At 35.4% G+C, this 22,485-nt stretch overlaps 2 protein-coding genes across 4 annotated transcripts; one reads left to right on the top strand and one right to left on the bottom strand.

Moving 5' to 3' along the window:
* Positions 1–27: 27 nt before the first annotated feature.
* LOC137385539 (serine/threonine-protein kinase 3-like) lies at positions 28–10,111 on the top strand. Its single transcript, XM_068072017.1, has 11 exons — positions 28–148; positions 2,146–2,220; positions 2,432–2,512; positions 2,718–2,898; positions 3,191–3,253; positions 3,422–3,586; positions 3,954–4,059; positions 4,235–4,434; positions 4,822–5,137; positions 9,011–9,162; positions 9,446–10,111. The coding sequence occupies exons 2-11, from the start codon at positions 2,207–2,209 to the stop codon at positions 9,602–9,604; spliced, it is 1,437 nt and encodes a 478-aa protein (XP_067928118.1). The 5' UTR covers positions 28–148; positions 2,146–2,206; the 3' UTR covers positions 9,605–10,111.
* LOC137385540 (phosphatidylinositol 3,4,5-trisphosphate 3-phosphatase and dual-specificity protein phosphatase PTEN-like) lies at positions 9,985–20,662 on the bottom strand. 3 transcript variants are annotated; one of them, XM_068072018.1, is made up of 10 exons: positions 20,417–20,662; positions 20,141–20,225; positions 19,442–19,486; positions 18,274–18,448; positions 17,226–17,333; positions 15,140–15,278; positions 13,629–13,971; positions 13,499–13,528; positions 11,222–11,354; positions 9,985–10,937 (listed from the first exon to the last, which is right to left on the bottom strand). In XM_068072018.1, exons 1-10 carry the CDS (start codon positions 20,502–20,504, stop codon positions 10,788–10,790), a joined length of 1,296 nt encoding a protein of 431 aa, XP_067928119.1. In that variant the 5' UTR covers positions 20,505–20,662; the 3' UTR covers positions 9,985–10,787. The 3 variants fall into 3 exon arrangements, with proteins under 3 accessions (XP_067928119.1, XP_067928120.1, XP_067928121.1); XM_068072019.1 differs by having other exon boundaries at positions 11,222–11,351; XM_068072020.1 differs by lacking the exon at positions 13,499–13,528.
* Between the last annotated feature and the right edge of the window lie 1,823 nt (positions 20,663–22,485).

Here is a 22,485-nt window from a genome sequence, read left to right as displayed (position 1 = left end):
AGTTTTGACCATTGTCAGCCGCAATATCCTTGAACCAGACCTTGAACTGACATATCCGACGGGTTTTCGAGAGAAGGCAAATGAAAGAACTTCCTGTGGCCAATGAATCATTATATAAAAACTTATTACTCAAAACTCAAATTATGAGGTACAGTATTCGATTTAAAAAAATATTTAGGAGTAATTATTATTACTCAGTTTAGTTTTAGTTACAAATTATAGGTGCGATAAGCTCTGGCAATATGTAATTCCTTTAAATCATATAGCAATCTGCTATACTACTCGGCAGAATTATAAAATAGCAATAACATAGATATTATCATATTTATTTGGTCTTAATATGTAAGGATTTTTAGTGTTGTGCATTACTTGCTGTATCTACACTTTAAACATATTTTACACCAACAAAACTCTATCTTTTTTATACGTAAAGCAAAGTGGTAGCTTAATTAATAAAAATCATGAAAATTCTACATTTTATTTTTATTTGAATAAGATTATTGAAGTAAGTGTCAACTAGTAGGAACGTAGAAAATCAATTGTTCATTACAATGTTTCAGTCAAAAGATCATGTTTATAAGCGTGGTAGGCTATTTTTGGTAAATTTTCTTAAATTTTATAATTTGCGAATAATTTACTGACATTGATTTTTAAAGGAATTAAAACTACGCGAAACTTAAATTCTTAGTTTTATACGTTTTACCTACATTTGTATATTAGGTATATGCAAGTATTCAACTGTTCAGTATTTTTTATTTTCAAATTTTTATTGGTTTGAAGACTTGTGTATCGGGATTAATACTGCACTGTATATGATGTATTATCAATGACATACAGCCCCCATTGATATACAGGGAGCTGTATATCACTGGTATTATGCAAGTCTGTTTTTGATTTTAACTTATAACACAACCAGCTTAAGTCTGCTGACACTCAGTTTTTTGTTGCATTGTTGAGTAAAAAAGAAATGCTAATTCAGCCATCAGCGTTATGACAATATCAATAAGTTTTTTGCTAATATCAATTGTGACTTTGTGAACTTTTGTTTTATGTATGTATTTTACTTATTTGCTAATTATCAACGCACGTTTTTAGTTTCATAAACCCGTTTACATAAACTTCAACATTACTCAATAGTGCCTTACCATCTTTTTATGCTTGCTTTCACTGTTGCCTGAAAACTTTGTACGTAAACTGAGTTGTTGCTGTAACATAATTCATTACCCATAATTCATAACCCTACGCTTTGTACTTGAGAGCACATAATTACATCACTAGGGCACTTCACCAAACACCCAATAGACTGCTGATACTGTTAATATAGTGTGTAATGTTTTGAAAAATTCTACAGTCAAGCTAATACTACATGTATATATCTTGCATATAATTTTTTACTTGAATAATGCTAGTCTGAAAAGGTGATTAGTCTTTCTCTAACATTCAATTTAGTTTGTTAGTTTGAAGTTATCAAAATTTACTATCGCATAATATTGTAGGAGATTTGATCAATGGTTTTTCTCAGTTAACGAGCTCTTTCGGCTACCTGGTTGCTTAATGGGCTTACATCCAGTTATGTTGCGCACAAACTGCCTTCAGACATCTAATGACCATAGTCCTGTTTAATGTGAAGGTTAACTTTTGTAAATGGTTAAATGTATTGGGGCTTGTGCGAATGTACCTCTAAAATTGTCTGCACATTTTGCTATCGAAAGGTCTTGACTCTGGAATCAGTCGAACCATTTACACTAGGAATTCCGACTAACCATTATACGATTATACTGATACAGTAAACAATAATACACAAATTTCTTTATATATCATTTAATGAATAGTCAAAACTGCAGCTGTTTTTTAGCCGTGACCAAATATTTACATACTTTAGCCAGATTCAAGAAAATTATTACTTTAATCAACTGAGGTTTGGTGAAAACAATACACTGTTACCAGATATATCACTTGGACATGGCCCTACATAACCTCTAATTAACAATATCAATTGCAAAGTAGTATGTGTAAGCAGGAACTCCAGTTTAGTAAATTTAGGTTTACACATATTTTCCGAGCATACAGGCTCTAATGTTCATATGCTGCATTCTAGTGCCAGATTGAAGTACCAAAATTTTATCATGGACTTTGTTTTTACAGGCACTCTTAAGCAAGGCAGATATAGTTATTGAAGAAGTCTTCAATCCTTTCATTTACAAGCATGTCAAGAAAAGGGTTTGTTATTATTCTATATGTACACATATACCGTGTATAAATTATATATGGTATGTATAATTTATACGTGAACATATAATTACATGCACTATATAAATTATATTAAATGTACTAGAGTATGAATTTTAGATAGAGTATTGCTATGGTACGTGATTACCTAGATTCTGAATTTAAATGCATGCAAAAAGTACTCTACAATTGTATGTTACAGAGACCTGAGCAAATTGAGTGACGATCACCTTGCGAGGCCTCCTGATGAAGTCTTTGACATAATATGCAAGATCGGTAGAGGGTAAAAATTTAGCTTAAATGAATACCTTGACGTGCTTCAAGCCTTTTTGAGAGTGATTCCATTACTCTACGCATATATTGCACATGTTTGAAACTGTCCTAGCTTTGTTTAACTCTCTATACAGTCAGTTACATTTATCAAAAGTCATATGTAATGAAGTGTATATTTATTACTTCAACTCTAATATTTTCATTCGTGTTTACAGGTCGTACGGCAGCGTGTACAAAGCGCTGCACAAAGAGTCAGGGCAGATGCTTGCCATAAAGCAGGTGCCCGTCTTGCAAGACCTCCAGGAAATCATCAAGGAGATATCTATCATGCAGCAGTGTGACAGTCCCTATATAGTCAAATATTATGGCAGCTATTTCAAGGACAAGGATCTCTGGGTAATATGGCACTGCCTTCTCTCAGACAGATGTGATGAATCTTTCGATATACTGTGTTATGTTTATATTATACTGTGGGTTGTCCGAGTCCCGTAGTAGTCATCACAACTTTTGTCCTGGGCGTATGTTATCTAATTGACCCGCTGTTGTGATTTGATACAATGATATAAACAATGACACCACAAAATCTGTAGAATGTGGCATTACATGTAAGTAGCCTCTGTGAGTAGAAGTGGTTCGGCAAAGATATGTTTGAGTAGGACCAGTATTTACTGTTGGAGTATTATTTTAGATCGTTATGGAGTACTGCGGTGCTGGATCAGTCAGTGACATCATGCGTCTGCGACGCAAAGTTGTAAGTTTTTATTTTCCATTGTTTGTCTTTTTGCATTGCATATTGCCTCATATGACAGCCAAACCATTCTGCATGGGCTTGTTTATGAGTTACATGCTCTGTACAATACTTGTGGTTGTCTTTTTTGCTTAAGAAGTTGCGTCTGTATTGTAAGAACTATTTTTCCAGCTAACCGAGGGGGAGATAGCCACCATTCTATCCTATGCACTCAAAGGCCTCGACTATCTCCATCAGAGAAACAAGATACACAGAGACATTAAGGCCGGTAACATCCTCCTTAACACAGAAGGACACGCTAAACTTGCAGACTTTGGTGTCGCTGGACAATTGACGGTACAATGCGCCTTTAGTTGTTTGCTTAGATTCGTGTCTTGGCATCTACATTTAACTACTGGTTTTCAATTTGCTTGTTGGTATTCTCATTTTAGGGTAGTTTCTCAGTACTGGATTTTCAGTATTAGGTTTCCAGTTTATGCTTTTTATGCTTGTGTTTGAGTATGGTAGTTTATACCATAGATCTTGTTTGTTGTTATCTGTTGTTATTTACTCTATTGTTGTATTTAATTTTTGTTCATATCTTCTGTTCTTTCCACTCGAGTAGAAGCAAAACAAAGGACTCTTGTATGTAAATAGTGTGCCAGTCAACATGTTTATCAAGTTTGTTCATTTACACTGAGTGTTGCTATGTCTTAATGCACAGGATACAATGGCCAAGAGAAACACGGTTATAGGCACTCCGTATTGGATGGCACCCGAACTCATACAGGAAATCGGTTATGACTGTCTCGCTGATATTTGGAGCCTCGGTGGGTGTATTTTAAGTTAATTTCTGCACCTTTCTTTCTCTTTCACAGTTTGTTAAGCGTCTTTTTTAAAGTTAAGTCCTACACCTTTATGTTGTCTTGGCTCGTAAACTTAGTTCATAGTGATGAATTCTACTTGGCTATCATCTCAGCTCTATAATGACCTTGGTTTGTACAGGCATCACAGCAATAGAGATGGCAGAAGGAAAGCCACCCTACGGTGATGTGCACCCGATGAGGGCCATATTTACCATCCCCACCAGGCCCCCTCCATCCTTCAGAGATCTTGATAACTGGAGTGCCGAGTTCATAGACTTTGTTTCGTTGTGTCTTGTGAAAAACCCACAAGAGCGAACTAATGCATCTGACCTTCTCAAGGTGTAACTCCTGTCACCAACAGTACATAGCAGTTGATAGGCCATTTGTTGGTAGTTATTTCTCCATCAACCTACTGCTGTTTCTACTTGTGTATTCTTAAAAGAACGCTATGTCATTACTGAGCTGTTTTTTATGTCGCTCATAGTCCACTGGCATCTTTCTTTTGACTCTGTTAGTAATTGGGTAGGGCACATATTTTAGCCAGTTTGCAGTAACGTTTGCTCATGGATTGGTTAGAAAGGTATCCATACAGTTACTCGTAATATTTAATCGGAATTGTTCATATCTTTGGATGATAACAGACAGAACCATTGATTACATATTGGTTAGAATTCAACTAAATAGTATTTATTGTTCTACTGTCGAGTCTTTTCTGTCTGCCTGCAGCATGAATTCGTGAGGAATGCTCAGCCCTGCTCAACGTTACAAAAGATGATATCAGAGGCTAAAGAGATTCAAGTAGCTCAGCAAAATGAGGGCGCTGATGATGATGATGAAGAAGAGGAAGAAGACGAGGTGGATGGAGGAACAATGATACGAACGAGTGCAGCTGACACAGTTGCAACAGATGCGGGCACCATGATTATCAATCCAACAGCTGATAGTACGATGATTAGAAACAGCACTCCAACAGCTACAATGACCTCTGAACTCGGTACTATGGTCATCAATGAAGAAGAAACTAATGAGGGAACTGCTAAATGTGAGTGTCAATAGAATGATTCTGCTAATGTCCTTCACATATCCTTGTAGGAAGTATAACCTTCAATGTCATGCCTTTGTCATTGTATTTTTCTTTATTCTTAGATCTTTTTTATGTGTTATAGATAAATTATGGCGCATTTCCTACTATTACATCATTATATATACGCATTACCTACTGTTATACCATCATATATACACATTACCTACTATTATATCATTATACATGTATATACGCATTACCTACTGTTATACCATCATATATACACATTACCTACTGTTATATCATCATATATACACATTACCTACTATTATATCATTATATATACGCATTACCTACTGTTATACCATCATATATACACATTACCTACTATTATATCATTATATATTCGCATTACCTACTATTATATCATCATATATACACATTACCTACTGTTATACCATCATATATACACATTACCTACTATTATATCATCATATATACGCATTACCTACTATTATATCATTATATATACACATTACCTACTGTTATATCATCATATATACACATTACCTACTATTATATCATCATATATACACATTACCTACTGTTATACCATCATATATACACATTACCTACTGTTATATCATTATATATACGATTACCTACTGTTATATAACATCATATATACACATTACCTACTGTTGTATCATTATATATATACACATTACCTACTGTTATATCATTATATATACGCATTACCTACTGTTATATCATCATATATACACATTACCTACTATTATATCATTATATATACGCATTACCTACTGTTATATCATCCCACGACCAAACGAGCGGATGCGAAGTTTGGGAGTTTTATGATAAATGCATGTGCACACAACTTACGAAAATTATTCATCAACAATGAGACGAACCCTTGTATAAAAATTTCATCAACAAATTTAACCATCGTTTTGTAGATTAGTTAAAGTATAATAACGATACAAAACACATATAGGCCTATTTAAATATGTTACCAAGTCTTTGTAAATTATCGAAATTCTCTTAAAACTTACCCATCTGATCGGATTATACACAAATAGACAGATTTATTTGGACGAAAATCGTTATTAAAACTTGCTAAGCCTCACTTTTTTCAAAGTTAAGACCCGAAATTCAAATGCCGAGCGACAGGGAATAGAACGATTAAGTCGTGCGCATTTCATGAAAAAAAACCTGCACATTTCACCAGTCTATAGCATTGTCGAAGGTTTCTGTAATTAGCGTAGGAGTACTAAAATCGTTTCATTTCAGTAAAGGAAATGATGATATTTTTTTCTAACAATTCTTATGAGATTACGATATTTAATTATAAGTTTGGATATTCTTCTTGATATTGTTAGCTATGATTTGGAATGTTTTGGAATGTAAACAAAATTGTGCATTGGTTTTCTATTATTACTGTATTACTATTACTAAGTTTGTGATATTCTTTTTGATATTGTTAGCTATGACGTTTTTAAATGTAAACAAAATTGTTCATTTGTTTTCTAATATTGCATTTTACTTCTAATATTGCATTTCTCCTATTGCAGGGGGAGAGATATAAGCCTATAATCTTTTCCTTTTATTATTACTGTTTGTCATGACCAAACACTTTTTTAAATAGATTTTCTAAAAATCTATATAAATATCACTTCTTGATATTGTTAGCTATGACGTTTTGAAATGTAAACAAAATTGTGCATTGGTTTTATATTATTACTATATTAATAATATTGGTTATTCTAATAATATCAGTGCATTTTACTTCTAATATTGGCCAATATTGCATTTCTCCTATTGCAGGGGGAGAGATATAAACATATAATCTTTTCCTTTCATTATTGCTGTTTGTTGTATATAATAACACCCACACCCAGTACATTACAGCTACCATTGCAGTTATCCTATTGCACAGCAGTGCCATTTGACTGCTAATATTGCATTTCTCAACCATCAGTACCCTTTCTTTTTCCAATATCACTTTGGTCGTGGGCTGTATGACAGTGGAATTTCTAGTTATATATACACATTACCTATTAATATATCATTATATATACGCATTACCTACTGTTATATCATCATATATACACATTACCTACTGTTATATCATTATATATACGCATTACCTACTGTTATATCATCATATATACGCATTACCTACTGTTATATCATCATATATACACATTACCTACTGTTATATCATTATATATACACATTACCTACTGTTATATCAAACTGACTTTTTCCTAGGCTATGTTTAGGTGAAACATGGTCTTCATTGCGGATCCCCAACTTTCAAGTCTCATTTGAGGCATCAGGTTTCTTGGAACTGACCACGGTTTGAAAAACAGCTATGGTTTTAGCAAGTCATTTGATGTCAAGTTGAAAGAATTGCGTGCTATTGTCAAAAATTCAGCAGTCTTTGTAGAGACAGATAAAACTACTTTCCCTTGCACCTCTAAATTCTTTCTAATAAGTTTCTTTCGATGAACTTGTAGACTTCCAGATAGTAAAATATTCTCGTGACATTTGGCTGAGTTTTTCATTCAAAATTGAATCTAGTCATTAACGTATTGGTGCTTGCACGAAGGTACCGCTAAAATTGTCTGCACATACTGCTATGTGCAGACAATTTCAGTTGGGCCTTAGTGCTAAATGACCAATCATCGTGGTTTTGGAATTATCAAAGCATTTAGGAATTTGGACTAACCATTATACAATTATACTGATACAGACAGTTCCTTACTTACGAACATTCGAGTTACGAACAACGATACATACGAACGTATGTATGTTGTTCGTAACTCAAATTACTTTTGAGTTATTTGTTTGAACTTTGTTTGAACTTTACATACGTATTGTAAAGGGGTTTGCCGGCCTTTACTTGGCACGATCTCTACTAATAAATAAAGAGAAGAGAGTGCGTGTAGTTTCATTCAGCTTTTAATTAGCGAAGGAAATTTCGCTAGCCGAGGAGCGTACGGCTATCTGCTCTGCTCAACTAAATGAGCGCACTCAGTTATATACAATAATATCAACCATTCCGGCTAACGGCAAACGGTAAGAACACCGGCTAACAAGGTGAATAAATAGGACCGCTACCGCGTTGGTATCACAACAATCTAAGTGACGATAAGTGATAGTGTTATGACAGTATATCAGATATAACAATAGCATAACTGGTGAAACAACGATATAATAAACGGACAACACATACAAAAAATAAGACAACAACGATAAGTGATAGCATAACGATTAAAACAGCAATATAATAAAAAGGACAAGATGTAATTATAAGAAATGCAGTGTCATGGCCCGGCGTCCACCAAAGTATTATCTCCATTTCATTAAATTTTTTTTTCAGTACAAACCAATACAGGTTACTTATACAAGCCTTAAACATACTTATATAAACCTTCAATATACTTATATAGGCCTTAAACATAAATTATAATACAAAATATAACACTGAAGCAACTTACGAACAAATTCACCTTACGAACAATCGCTCGGAACGTAACTCGTTCGTAGGTTGGGAACCGTCTGTACAGTAAACAATAATACCCAAATTTCTTTATATATCATCAAATGACTGGTTAAGACTGCAGTCGTTTTTCTAGCCGTGACCAAATATGCATGTATACTTACCAGATTCAAGAAAATTAAACCTTCGAAGTTTGGTAATAGCAATACACTGTTAACAGATTTATCACTTGAACATGGCCCAACAAAACCTCCAACAATTGCGAAGTAGTTAGTATGTGTAAGCAGGAACTCCAGTCTACTAAAGTTAGGTTTACAGGTATTATCCTAGCATACAGGCTCCAATGTTCATATGCTGTATTCTAGTGCCAGCCTACATGGCTCATTTTGATAAGCAAGACGCAGAAGAACGAGAGAATAAATCCAAAGAGAATTCAAGAAACAATGCAGATTCTAATTGGTCAAGGGGAAGCTCCGGAGGCTTGTTTGCTCAGTCACTTGATGGAAATTTTGACTCAGTAAGGAATTTGCTATTAAACCTAGTAAAGGTAGATTTAATCGCTCAATGCTTGCACGCTAATTGTGATACTACATGCGAATAATATAACTTTTCAACACAATTAGGTATGTCTTTTTGACCTCGGAGCATCAAGAAAGCTGTGGATTTGTTGAGCTTACTGAGTTGATCTTCGTAGGACAACAATTATTCATCTCTCATGTTTATTAGTAACAGTAAAGTTCAGTTTGCCAGCGCGTAAACATCTCTTCCAATACCAACTTATGCATGTCTTTCTTCTGCAGCTGAACAATTTGACTTATGAAGAACTTCAGGAAAGACTAAAGCTGATAGACCCAGAGATGGAACGAGAAATTGAAGAACTCAACAGACGTTATGAAGCAAAACGCACTCCGATCATACAAGCTATAGATGCTAAAAAACGAAGGCTTCAAAACTTTTGACATATGGAATCTCTTTTTGGTTTACTGTATGAAAGCTGTTCAAGCTGATTTACATGTATATATGCTTCCTGCACTCTAGATTTCTGATGGCTTTCAAGAATCGCTACCCCTTCCGATAGTCATTTGCATGGCGTGATTTACCTATCCAGTAGAATGAGATTGCCTGATATGCTAAAACACTTTTATCAAAGCTAATACGCTTCAATTTGACAAATCTTTTATTTATTTATTGCTGCAAATTATTGTTAAAATTGCTTTTACCTAATTTGTAATTATGTAGAATTTGTCCAATACATGATTAGTACACATGTATGATGTTGCAACATGGTGAGTATAATCTGTGCTACCTGTTTTTCAAATTGGAGTCATAACACATCATGTGCACACTTTACATTGATGTTATTGTTTTAAAATCTCAGTACAAAAATATTCATCGGCACAATGCTTACGCAATAATTATAATCGTAATAATATACGTATAACAATACAAATAATATAAAATTGGAACTGCTATGAATTGCTATGTACACATAGATGAAAAATGAGTGAATCTCAGAAAACATTAATGTACAAATTTCTACTGAATTGACCATCCGCTAGAAACACCTTCACATTGTAACTGCAAACAACTCCAAATAAAGAGATGCCCAGTGGGCTGACTAATTTTAACATCAATAAAATGGTTCACTCTAGTCAATAAATACTCAAATGTCTGAGGAAAAAAGGCACAGTTAGTCCTCCTCGCCGCAAAGAACACTGATACACAGTAAAAGCATCATCATTGATAACATTAAGTAGGGATGTCTTAGACAACAAAATGTTCAATTTCAAATTCTATTTTGCTAGAAGCAATGATTGTGTACCAAACTTACACAGCTTTACAATTGCCAAATCAAGTAGCTAAACAATGCACCAAAAAGAGACTGCTGACCCAAAGAAACTGCTGACCTAGGTTGTAATTTCGAACTTAATGACAACTCGATTGGACAATCCATTAATTGTTCATAACAATGTCAAAGATGATAATGGACGATTACAAAGTGAGGCCTCGAGATCGAAGTGAGGCCTCATAAGGCAAGCATAATGGTACAAGGTCAGCCTGCAACTACCCTAAACTCGCTGGTACAATAGTTTATACAACATTATTTATCAGATAATGTAATGTACTGCTTCAATTAGTTCATCAAGCGTAGGCCTCACTATCAGTGTCACTGTCAGACAGATTGTCATATGCAACTTCCTCCACATCACCTAGAGATACGTCTATTCCTTCTAAGCCGGCAGCTGCCAGCAACGTGCCTGCATGGCCTTCCCGCTCAAAGTAACAAATCACCTAGATAAATGGATGTCTATTTGTACTTATCAGTAAATTAATGCAAACAAAGAACAGCATCAGTACCACAAACAAATACTACTATGAAAGCTCATGTAGCTTCATACAAATCAGGCCAAAAGTAAGTCTTCTTACTTCCAATGGCATATTTTACAAGAAAAAAAGCAAATACTAAAATGCTCACTTTTAAAGACGGCTTAGGTTTTCCATATGATATGAAAAAATACCAGATATTCAATATGAATTAGCAATATGGAACAATAGGTCACTCTTTAGAAACTTACCTGAAAGTTTGGATCGAATAGGCGATGTGATCTGTCCTTATTGGCCTTGTCTAATTCCTGCTTGTTAAGCTTTAGAACGAGGCACTTGCACATATCAAATGAGAAAGATGAGGAAGCTTTCACAGTTCTGCTGCTAAAAGAACCAATAAATATGTGAAACTTTGTACTGCAATGAGAACAAAACTGACCTGCTTTTCCTATTCTTCGTGAGTTCAAATTCAATAAATACTAATTTTGTCAGGCAGAACCAGCCATAATGTAGCCAGCAGGCAAGACCGATCCCACCAAATTTATTCTTTCCTACACATGAGACTTATCTGTACAACATTGTTCACAAACTTACCACAACATCTAATATGTTCGACCCGAACACCCCTATGAAAATCAAAACAGATTAAAAATGCAGTCAACAGACACGAAGTTCGTAACACAAGGTAACTTTGAGGACATGCTGTACTCTCAGGACATGCCTCTAACTTTGAGGACATGCCTTTCAGGCTGTGGGAAAGTTTTTTTAGAAAACTGCAAATAAGCCAATGCATTGGTGCATACTGAACGTTAATGTCCCAGTGGTGAGAGGCATCACAAACTTTCTATTAAACAAACCGTCCAACTGATAACTAGTAGACGCTGTGACATCTGACTGTAAATTACAAACCTACAATCTACAATGTAGGTAACAATTACTATTCTGTGAGAATTATGCAATATTTGACATTTAAGAAAAAACTGACATATTATGTATACGTACGTCAATGCTATTTGTGTGAACATGATACTAGTCGCAAGCGACATAACCCTAGTCAAGGATAACATAACTCTAGCAGTGAGTAACGCGTAGAGTTACGAGTAGCCAGTAATATAACAGAAGTGACAAATAAAATAGCTGAAAAAGGTAACACACACACTGTGAGGAGCAACATTTTCATAACAATTATGGCTTAGTAATTTAGTTGCTATCAGAGAGCCTGCAGTAAAATGAAGGGACTACTACCTGTTTTGAATCATCGATGTTGTTGTTACAGACCATTGCTCATGACGACAGCAAATAGTTGAACAAACTGATAACAACCATCCACTTTAAATAGAAGCCAACAGTAAGACAAAGCTTTGACACTGTCCACAGCCCAGTCATGCAGAAAAAAAACAGTATCAGGAGATTTAACGGAGAGTAGACAGTATGTTACCAGAATCGAGAAGAGGTATAGTGAACACTGAGTAGAAAGAGGTGGGGTATATGAACCATAAGATGAGCCAAGGAGGGAGTGGAGGAAGCTTATAGAACAATCCACATAGAAGCGTGTTAAGCCACAATAGAGAAGAGATGACAAAACACCTGGAACACTGGACTAGTCACTAATATTCAAATCTTAAAGATTAATCACTAACTGTTTAATCAAATTTGCAATCAGAACGGGTTTTATAGTGAAACATCATTGGCCACGCCATGTAGTTACATTCAACTGTTTAGTAAAACTAAGATCGCACCGACTTTAAGACGGTTTTTCTGCTACCAAAGCAATTTATTCTAGAAAAATTTCTTCCGCGGTGAATTATGGTAAATGCAGAGATGCAAATAAGTGGATTTTATGAGAGAAATGGGTTAGAGTTATTTAAAACTAGACAACATTAGCTCATTTAGATACCAAAAGAATTGTTAAAGCTAATCAATGCATTAAAAGTTCTACAGTGTATGTATTTGTAGAAATGAAATAAGCGAGTCATATTGTGATTGAATGAAGTAACGGCAATATAAACATACCGAAAATATCGCAGATACTATGAAAAGGAGAACATGTGATGTTAGTTAACATACGTGCTCAGCCATATGATATCTCCTTTATTTACTTACTATCTACGTACCGTATGCAAAGTAAGTGAAAGCAGAATTAAAATGGTTAAAAACATAATTGCCACCTCTCCTCTGCTGGTACAAGTTGATGAGATAAATTGAAGAAGATAATAAAGAAGCAATCACAAAGATTAGTAGAGCTATAAAAGTGGATACCAAGATGGTAGAAACGAATAACTACAACTACATTGTATACATACACGATGGTTAGTAGAGGTAAAAAAGAGAGACAAATGGCATGCACCAATCGTTTGTTAATGAAAGAGTGGGCTTGCGGAGTGACAGTTAGTAGGTAATTGATAGTTCGTAACTAACCCTGACCATCATGCGAGTTAAACCAAACAAAATGAAGCGAGCAACAAGCAGAAAAAATTCATGCTGAGACGAGTACAAAATGGAATATAACCGGTCATGTCTATACTCACGATTCACTATGGGTAGGCTGGGATTGAGTTCTGCAAAGGAAATTTAAGTGCAACAGAAAGGGACCAACTAAAAGGACAGGCTGGCCAGGCTAACCAAGAGTCGAAGAGACTAAGGTCTATTTGAGCATACCTGCGCACCCTGCCAAAGTCATAGCTAGCGTGCGTAGACTTGGGCACTTCAGCCAGCTTAGGGTAGAGATCTGATATGGTGCTGCCGTTTTTACACGTATTCTGACCTGAGTCCTCCGTCACAAAATACGTGTTAAACCAGAATTGAAACATTCGTTCTTTCTTACGAATGAGTGGCTTGTTAAACATGGTAATGAGAGTGTCCCCTGACACCGGCAGCTTTTCCGTGAACTCTAAGAAAAGCTCATTGTCAAATTTGCTTGCATTGCTGATGGGTAAACTTTCATACAACTTGGCAGTCGATGCCGAAGAGGAGGACGACTTCCATATTACTATCTGTGGTGCTGCAAAAAGAGCAAAAGGCATAACAACCACTCCAACTTCGTAGGTACATATGCAGCTGTACTTTGCCGTTAGCGTTTAAGCAACAAGCTGTTATTCACCTGGCAAGCAGAATTGTCACATCAACATAATTACCCTCCTAGAGTTAAATAAAACAAACAGCCATAATGTGCGTACAATAAATACTAAACCTGCCCATGACTCTTTGATGGAAAAGAAAGTGGAAGCATGGTTATGGCTATTTTATTTTTAGAGCTCAGTTATCAGAACAATCAGCAGAAATTACCTTTTGGCTAAACTAAGATTTTATTCATAACAAATATTACTAACAGTCACAGGATGACGCATGTCAGTCTTTACGAACAGTTGTAAATCATCTCAATGAGCCACCATAGTATTTGTACTTATATTGAAACATTCTCAACAGATTAGCAAGGATTGACAATTCCTGAATCTAAGTGCTTTCAAAATTCAGATTGAAAGGCGCAACAATAGTATGTGTAAATTAGCATAAATACTGCAAAAATCAATTACCGCTTTATGACGTGTGTCTTATGAATCAAAGAAAGCTACAAATAGTTATATACAAGCATTTATCATTTCATTTAAATAAATACTAAAAAGTATGAACCTTCATATCTCAACTATAATAAAAGGTAATCAAACCTGGGTATTCGGATTTGAAGCTGAGCGATATTCTACACCTACTACCATCGCCACGCATACTCGCTACGCCTACACACTACGCATAGACACATAACCATCTCTCATGGTGCGCAGGACTACCAGCAGACTAGTGTCCAATTAAATTCTAACTGAATAGTTAACACATGGCAATCTTCGAACATGAATATAAAAATGCATTCACAAAATGGTTTGACATTTAATTCACCAATTCACCAAATCTTCTAAAATTTTTAATAATTTGGTCTTGACTAGGGAGTACAAACAAGGCAGTACAAGGTATCGCTGCATTAAGGAATTTATTAAGATTTAAAAGGAATACATAATTGAAGAGATATAAGAGGTGACAGACTTGGTAAGCGTACCATAATTCTCAGACTAGATACTCAGGAACTGGCAGAGCTGAGGGTGAAATTAAAGCAAATGAGATGCTAAAAAAGAGGCTGACCTTAATACTACCTACATGTAGATTGAACCGCTACTTACTCAGATTGGAGTGGCGAGGGATTGTTTTAAGCCGTATGCCCTTGAGTAACAGGGTTGTTTCTACATATTTTTCTGGCTTGGCTTTCAGCAGGAGGTCATAATAACCGACATAGCGTCGCTGACTCGGTATGGTCACACCCTTCAAACAGAGGAGAGCAACTTAACTGCGCTGACCTTAAAACAGAGGAGAACAAATCAACCTCGTAGACCCTTAAACCACACTAGCTTATTGATGAATGTGCTGCAGTCTTAACTCTTGTACCATAGTTCATAGCGCATGCTCACATGCAACCGCCAACAAGCATATCTGAAGCCCATGGAACAGAAGTATAATCACACGCAACCGCCAACAAGCATATCTGAAGCCCATGGAACAGAAGTATAAGCACACGCAACCGCCAACAAGCATATCTGAAGCCCATGGAACAGAAGTATAATCAACCAAAGTGAATTTAGACGTTTAGCAACCAAAATATTTGTAGGCTATGAATATCCGATCCATCATATTTACAAATTGAATAAATTACCAACACAAACAGGCAGACTTGACAGAAAACATTCACGTGTTTCACACAAATAAGTTCTAATATTGCCTAAAACATTCGATTAACATGACAAAATTTTCTAAAGCTCTGATTGTTTTTTGTAGATAAATGGATATTAAAACGCTACTGAATTTAGTATCGCTAACGAAAAATCACAGCATAGAAAACCTTATGCTAAAAAGAAATATTGCTAAACCAGCAAACTAATGCTGCTGATTGTTTACAAACCGTTTTAACAAGTTTAATACCAACTACGACCATTTGTCCTTTTGGAGATCAAATAAAACACATACAGCTATGTTGAAACATGCTTTTGCTCCAAACATACAAAACTGTTAAGCTCAATGAAACTCATTCAGACCTTGACCAGAAGAACTACACAAATTGTTTGACATGACTGTCTTGCTATCGATAACAAAAATGATTCCAGCAAATAAAGAACGCTTCTAAAAAGGCTCTTGGCCACATCCACAGTGTTTCTATGCTTCAATTGGGTTTGGAGTTGCTTCCACTTTGAATCATAGAAACAGTAAAATCCGAACGCATTTGTCGCCATTTCACTTCTCCACATTTATGTCAAGGCAGTTGCTGTGAGAAAGTACACCTACTTTAACAAGTTTTCTATTGAAGGATAAATCGTGAATCTCGGAAAGATCTATACATACAGCGCAACTCCGAATCAATGAAACAGCAGAACGCGAACTCATCAGCAGCGGGCAACACAAACCAATTTGATGAATAGAAACACAGTAATGGCGTTACTGGTTAGCTTGTTGAGCAACATCTAGAATCCGAAATTTTGTATTTGATTTTAGTTTTGACTCTTCCCTGGACTAAAATCTGAATTAAAACTGTCTGTGATAATAACGATTCGAGAAAAGAATAAGCAACTACAAATTTCCTTGCTTCTCTAATGATTACGAGTACAAGTACAACAAAGAGAAGACTAAGCATCTGACTTCTAATAGATCTGATCATACTCGAGCAGAATGTCAAGTCAAGGAAGTTCAATCCAATTGTGTTCAGGCGCTCAGTCATCTCTTTGTCAGCTTTTGTGATTGTTGTGGCCATTACTAAATACCATGTTACCAGCTGCACAAACAATTTTGCAGGTTACAAAATGAATAAAGAAAACAGCTAGTTTCTTACTATCCATCTAAGGTAAGAAGCGCTTTGCAAATCTCACCAACACCCATCTACATACATATCTTCAAGTCTTTGACCTGCACTGTTTCCCGTTATTCAAGTGCTAACTTATGTGTACGCACTGGTGTGGTAGAACCAATCCTCATTACAAATACTAATGTGGTATTACTATAAAGACAAGCAACTGGGTGGATTTTTACTTCTACGTTTATAATAGATAAAGTTTTTACATACTTTAATTATCGACTTAAGATTACAAGCTAGTCACTTGCTATGGTTAATCGCACAGCAAAACCTGTGATATTAGCAAATGGTTAAAAATGAATATAAAAGATGGTAAAATTGTTTTAAAAAATGGCAGCATTTCAAAAGGATAGGAATAATGCAGCGCTAACCTTATGATCGCTAGTTCGAGTTTCATCGTAAAACTTGAGAGCATCGGCGGCGTTTTCCTTGACATGCTGGTGGAGTAGGTATGCACAAATCATCACTCCAGTTCGGCCCTGCATGCAGATTACCCTCTCACAATTAGACAAACAAACTATTTACAAACAGAGTGCTATTTAGCACAAACAGAAACTTGAACCATAGCCTCCAGTTAATGCTATTTACCACAAACACATGGAACTCTTGATGAGTAATGTACCATATTTCCCCTAACACCAAGCTAAATGATAAAACCTAGCCTGAACTTTGAGAATGTACAAGAATAAAACACCTAGTTATGAAGTCCACTTCAGAGGTGGCTGAAACTTCCAATAACATGCGCTATTCTTTCTAACAATATGGCTAGATGCAGAATTATTAATAAAAATTATGACAAAAATTTATACGAAATGAAGCAAAAAATATTTTTTTTGATATTTTTTTGGGCTTTTTTAAAATGACACCCGCGTAGCTTCAGAACAAATCATAACTTGAGCGGCAAATTAATCGAAGATCACAGACAATTGTAAAGGACGGACGAGCAGTGGGCTACCAGAAGAATTTTTCACGAGAGGAGACATTTTGGCTTGAAAAAATTTCGGCAAAAGAATCAATGAAACAAAAGCTCAATGGAATGCTAGAACTACAGTGACTAGAGAGACTTGCCAGAATATGATCATGTGGCCATCTTTTAGTAATCCATAGTTATCAGCTTTAAATACAAAATGTCTTATTTGAAGACATAAAAGTACCAGTTTTTTTTCTTGTATAGTTAGAGACCTCATTAATTTCCACTTTTATTTTCATAAAAGAATGTAAAACAAATCCATCAAGCAATCCTTCATATTTCCGAGCAAAAATTGATTATCTCTCTTGCACTTTTAGAGAAAGAGTTTGTCAAGTGTGGAGCCTGTAGCACTTGCTACAGGGAACCAACATGGCATGAAACCTGTCAAGAACTGTCAGAACATTAGGATAATGCAATGAGCAGAAAAAAACACCCAAGTTAAGGGTTACCTTGCCAGCTTTACAATGAACCACAGCAACATTGTCTGGATGTTTAGCCAGCCACGCATCCACATCCTCACAAAATGGCTGAATCAACTCTATCCTCGGTGGATTGTGGTCATCAAATGGGTAGTGTGCGACTCTTGATTGAAATTTGGTAACATCGTACTTCCGTTCAGAGCATCTACAAAATGTGCAACAGTCAATATACATGAATCATTTTCAACAACAAAGCAAACTAGACTGTCCTTAAACTGCAACAGGCAGTTTTGTGCTTGCTTCTCATATCTATACCTAGCACACAGACATAACATCCCTATTGTAACAACCTATTGTAACATGAGTGACCTATTAGTCAGATGCAGATGTTTGATTTAAGGCCATAGAAGGCTGTATTCTGTTGCAAACCCTACGTGGATGATTGCAGCAAAACTATAATGCTAGTTCAGAATATTTCAGTTCCAGTTATTTAGCCCAGTTGCATTGCCAGATGACAAGCAACATTACCGACAACCACAAACAGGTACAAAAATATATATATAAGGAATAGAAAGGTGTGTTAAAGCTAAAGGCATTTATTGTGCTCAAATACTTCACTGGACGGAATGCGTCAGTTAATACGTTGGTTAATACGGAAGAGTGCCTAACGGCACTCTTCCGTATTAAACGAAGTTTTTTAACCCAGGTCCTAATGAAACAGTACCGTTAGGCATTGTTTCATTTTTTCTTTCACCGCTAGAGGCGCACTAACCAGAGATTGCGGTTAATGCGCCCTAGTGGTGAAAGAAAAAAACCACAGAATAGCCACAGCCTCTAAATAAGCCACATGGCCCAAAACATCGGAAAAACGTAGCGGCAACTAGTCTGAAAAGTACGATATACATAGCTTGAGTGAAGGTTTTAATACTAGGTAAAGCGACCTATAACTATTTTGTGTAAATATTTACTGAATTTGGTGATCTCTTGTTAGTAGAAAAAAAACTATATGATGTTTGTATATATTAATAAAAACGGACTTGGGAGTAGATTAACTTATATCTTTTCCTCACCCAGGTTAGAGATCGAGGAGTATCTGTGGAATAGATTTCTGTGGACAAACCTTATTTTTAACTACATCAACTGGATGAACAAACGACAATCTCATATGCCTAGATACAAATAAAAGGCAACAACTTACAGATTGTAGACTTTGTAATGCCCATGGTGTTTTTCTTCAAGGAACCTGCAGAAACAATACACCAGTATACCTATTGTACACATTATCTTAACATCTGACATCTCTGCGCCCACCACAATAAGATTTAAATTCATACTATTGAATCAACGCAAACCAAGATATGGAAGAAAAGCAATGAACAAAGAACGGCACTAGTTGGCTTTAAAGCCAGCGCTGTTATTAGGTAACCCTACAATTAGCCTTTCAGGGTGTTACATAAGTCTACGCCATTTATCAATTCTGATTCGTCCATTCAAAATGCCCCTTGATTTATCCACTGAAAGTCTTACCCAACTTCAAAAGTTTTGCTCACCCTTAGAATTAACACCTGCAGCTTCTAGTAAAACAAAGAATGTTAACTCTTACATCTGTTGGTACTTCTAACATATCCATCCGATTCAAAACTAAATCTACCTCGCCAAACAAGGTTTTGAAGTAAATAAAGAACATTTACAATGAAGCACCTAATTTAGCCTATACTAAACTGATTCAAGCAAAATATCTTTTTTTATGAAAGTTTTACATTGGTGCCTTGGCATATGTATGCTTGACAATTGCTGCTAATGAACACAACCAATCGCACCAAAACAAGATGCTTTAGCTACTACAAAAAACTTCTTCATCAAATCAGGTAAATTTCAACTAAATCCAAAGACTCACTTAACCACATCATCGATATGATTTCTGTAGACTCCTTCCATCTTCTCAGCTGGAAATCCCATTGCTATTAGATTCTGTTTAACATCTGTCATAAACCAGTTGAGGAAACTAGCAAGATTAAAAGTGTAAAACAATAAAACTGGCAAATATAAATGGCAGCCTTTTTGAGGTATACGTGACCGCATACAACGTGGAGAAAATACAACGATCGGTTTAGCATGTCACAGATAAGTAAAAAGCGAATGTTTTACTTATTTAGACAAACTGAAAGGATACAGGTAAGGTCGAGGTTGTAATTTCCATCTTCGAATCGTCGTTTCTTCTTACTGACAGTTTTCCTTACAACATTGAGAACGCTGGCCATTGTAAGGCATAAACAGGATTGTCTTGAGAAACGCCTCGCCTTCCACGAACGTTAGGATCTTCTGTCCTCGTATCAAATCATTTTACTGGTTGAATAATATTACCAGGTCATATTCAAATATGAAACCTACAATTCACATTGGAATATAGTAAAATTTTCTCAAATCGATACAGCGTATTGGAGCTCACTCATTAATTTCTGTAAGAGTATACGGAGGCATTAAAAAACAAAGATTATATTAGCCAGTAAAACAACTCCAAGCAATTGATCGATGTACATGAACCAAATAATATATTTTACTACAAAGTAATTATAACATTTAGGCAATAAAAGAACGTCCTATATGTGAGATGCACTGTATTATGATAATACTAAAACTAGTTTATTAAGAAAGTTTTAAAGCAACTTTAAAATACATGCATTAGAAACTTTAACATTTATGCATTAGAGAATTATAGAAAAAACCAAACCAAAATATCACATTTTAGCAACCACATATCTACATGAAAAACAACAAAAATAACGGCAACTGATGACAATAACAAAGCTTCGCTGATAGGAAGCCACCTCTTTTTCCATTAGTAGTAGCTTGTTGCCGCTTCAAAAGTTTAATTACTCCGCGACTTAAATAACGCACATTTAAATATTACAATGCAAATTGTTAAATGTACTATAAGTGTTATATATTTGATTGCAGTTTTTAAAATGCAAAATTAATAGAACGTTTTTTGTTTTTCGTACAGCAAAAAATAACGCGAATGAATATATTTTCGATTTTTATAGAGCTGGTCTGTTGCCGTTAGATAAAATGCGTGTAACCGCACATAGACTTCTCTCACGGCTATTCTCACGACGCTAGAAACCAGCCTTCGCTGTTTATACGGGATTTTCCGAGCTAACCCATTTAGCAAGTTTTCGGTGAAATTTTTTTATTCTGACGATATGAAACGTAACCTTAACGCTCGACATTGTTGTGATGAACATATGATATTTATCAACTATTCAATGTATCACTACTTCTTTTACTGATTTTAGCTTGTAAAATGTTCAATGTTGACCAAAAAAGAAAACTTGCTGTGCTTCGCGTATTTGATGAAATCTTTGTCATTCGTTGCAGTATCCACGGAGATCACGAGTACATGTATTACGTGTGGTGCGAAATACGATGACAACGAGAAGGACATATTAAAAATTTTTTGCTAATGCATTCAACAGAAAACTAGGCCTCAAATAACCTAGAAACTGAGTTTTACCATTTTTCTCGCCGCACCTGTCTTTCACAACGCACGTAGTACCCATGACTGAGTTCATACTTTTGATCACTTCAAAACAAGAAATATTTGTGTGTAGTTTAAAGGCCTATACATTTTAAGGTTTAATTCATTGCTATCTCACTAATTGCGGCCAATATTCAAATTTGTCATTGTTCTAAACACTATGATTTCAACAAACTAAAATCGTCCGAAAGGTTCTGTCTAAGACAAGGTCTACAAAACTTGCAACTGCTTTATATGTTACAATGAAAATGTGTAATATCAATTAGTACGATTATGGAATGCTTGTGGTCTGTTTAACTTTATTTATTGTGGGCACTTGAATAACTTGCATTTTTATGTGTTTTAAAACCAATGCAGTTTATTTAGCTCCTCTTAAGTTTTATGGGCATTTTAAAACATATTCAAATGGAGACTACATATATTAGCTGTTTCTTGATATATATATGCAACTCCGTGAATTTGGACTGCAACATTAGCTATTGTGTGCCACAAGAACTATTTGTATAGTAAAAAAAATTGTTTCACAATTGCGTTAAGATATTTAATGTTTAGCTACACTAATGTCTAGTGATGTTATGAATTAGTGGTCGAATATTCAAGACATCCTTACCACAAATATTACTTTAGCCATGAGCTACATGTATTAACAGCCTAATTACAGTGCACAAATTACCTACAGCGACTTGTTGGATCAGAATTGCATA

Source organism: Watersipora subatra, chromosome 1 (genome assembly GCF_963576615.1).
Source record: "Watersipora subatra chromosome 1, tzWatSuba1.1, whole genome shotgun sequence".
NCBI classification, from domain to species: Eukaryota; Metazoa; Bryozoa; class Gymnolaemata; order Cheilostomatida; family Watersiporidae; genus Watersipora; species Watersipora subatra.
Note: the sequence above shows the minus strand (reverse complement) of the source record. Positions and strands in the feature narration are given on the sequence as shown.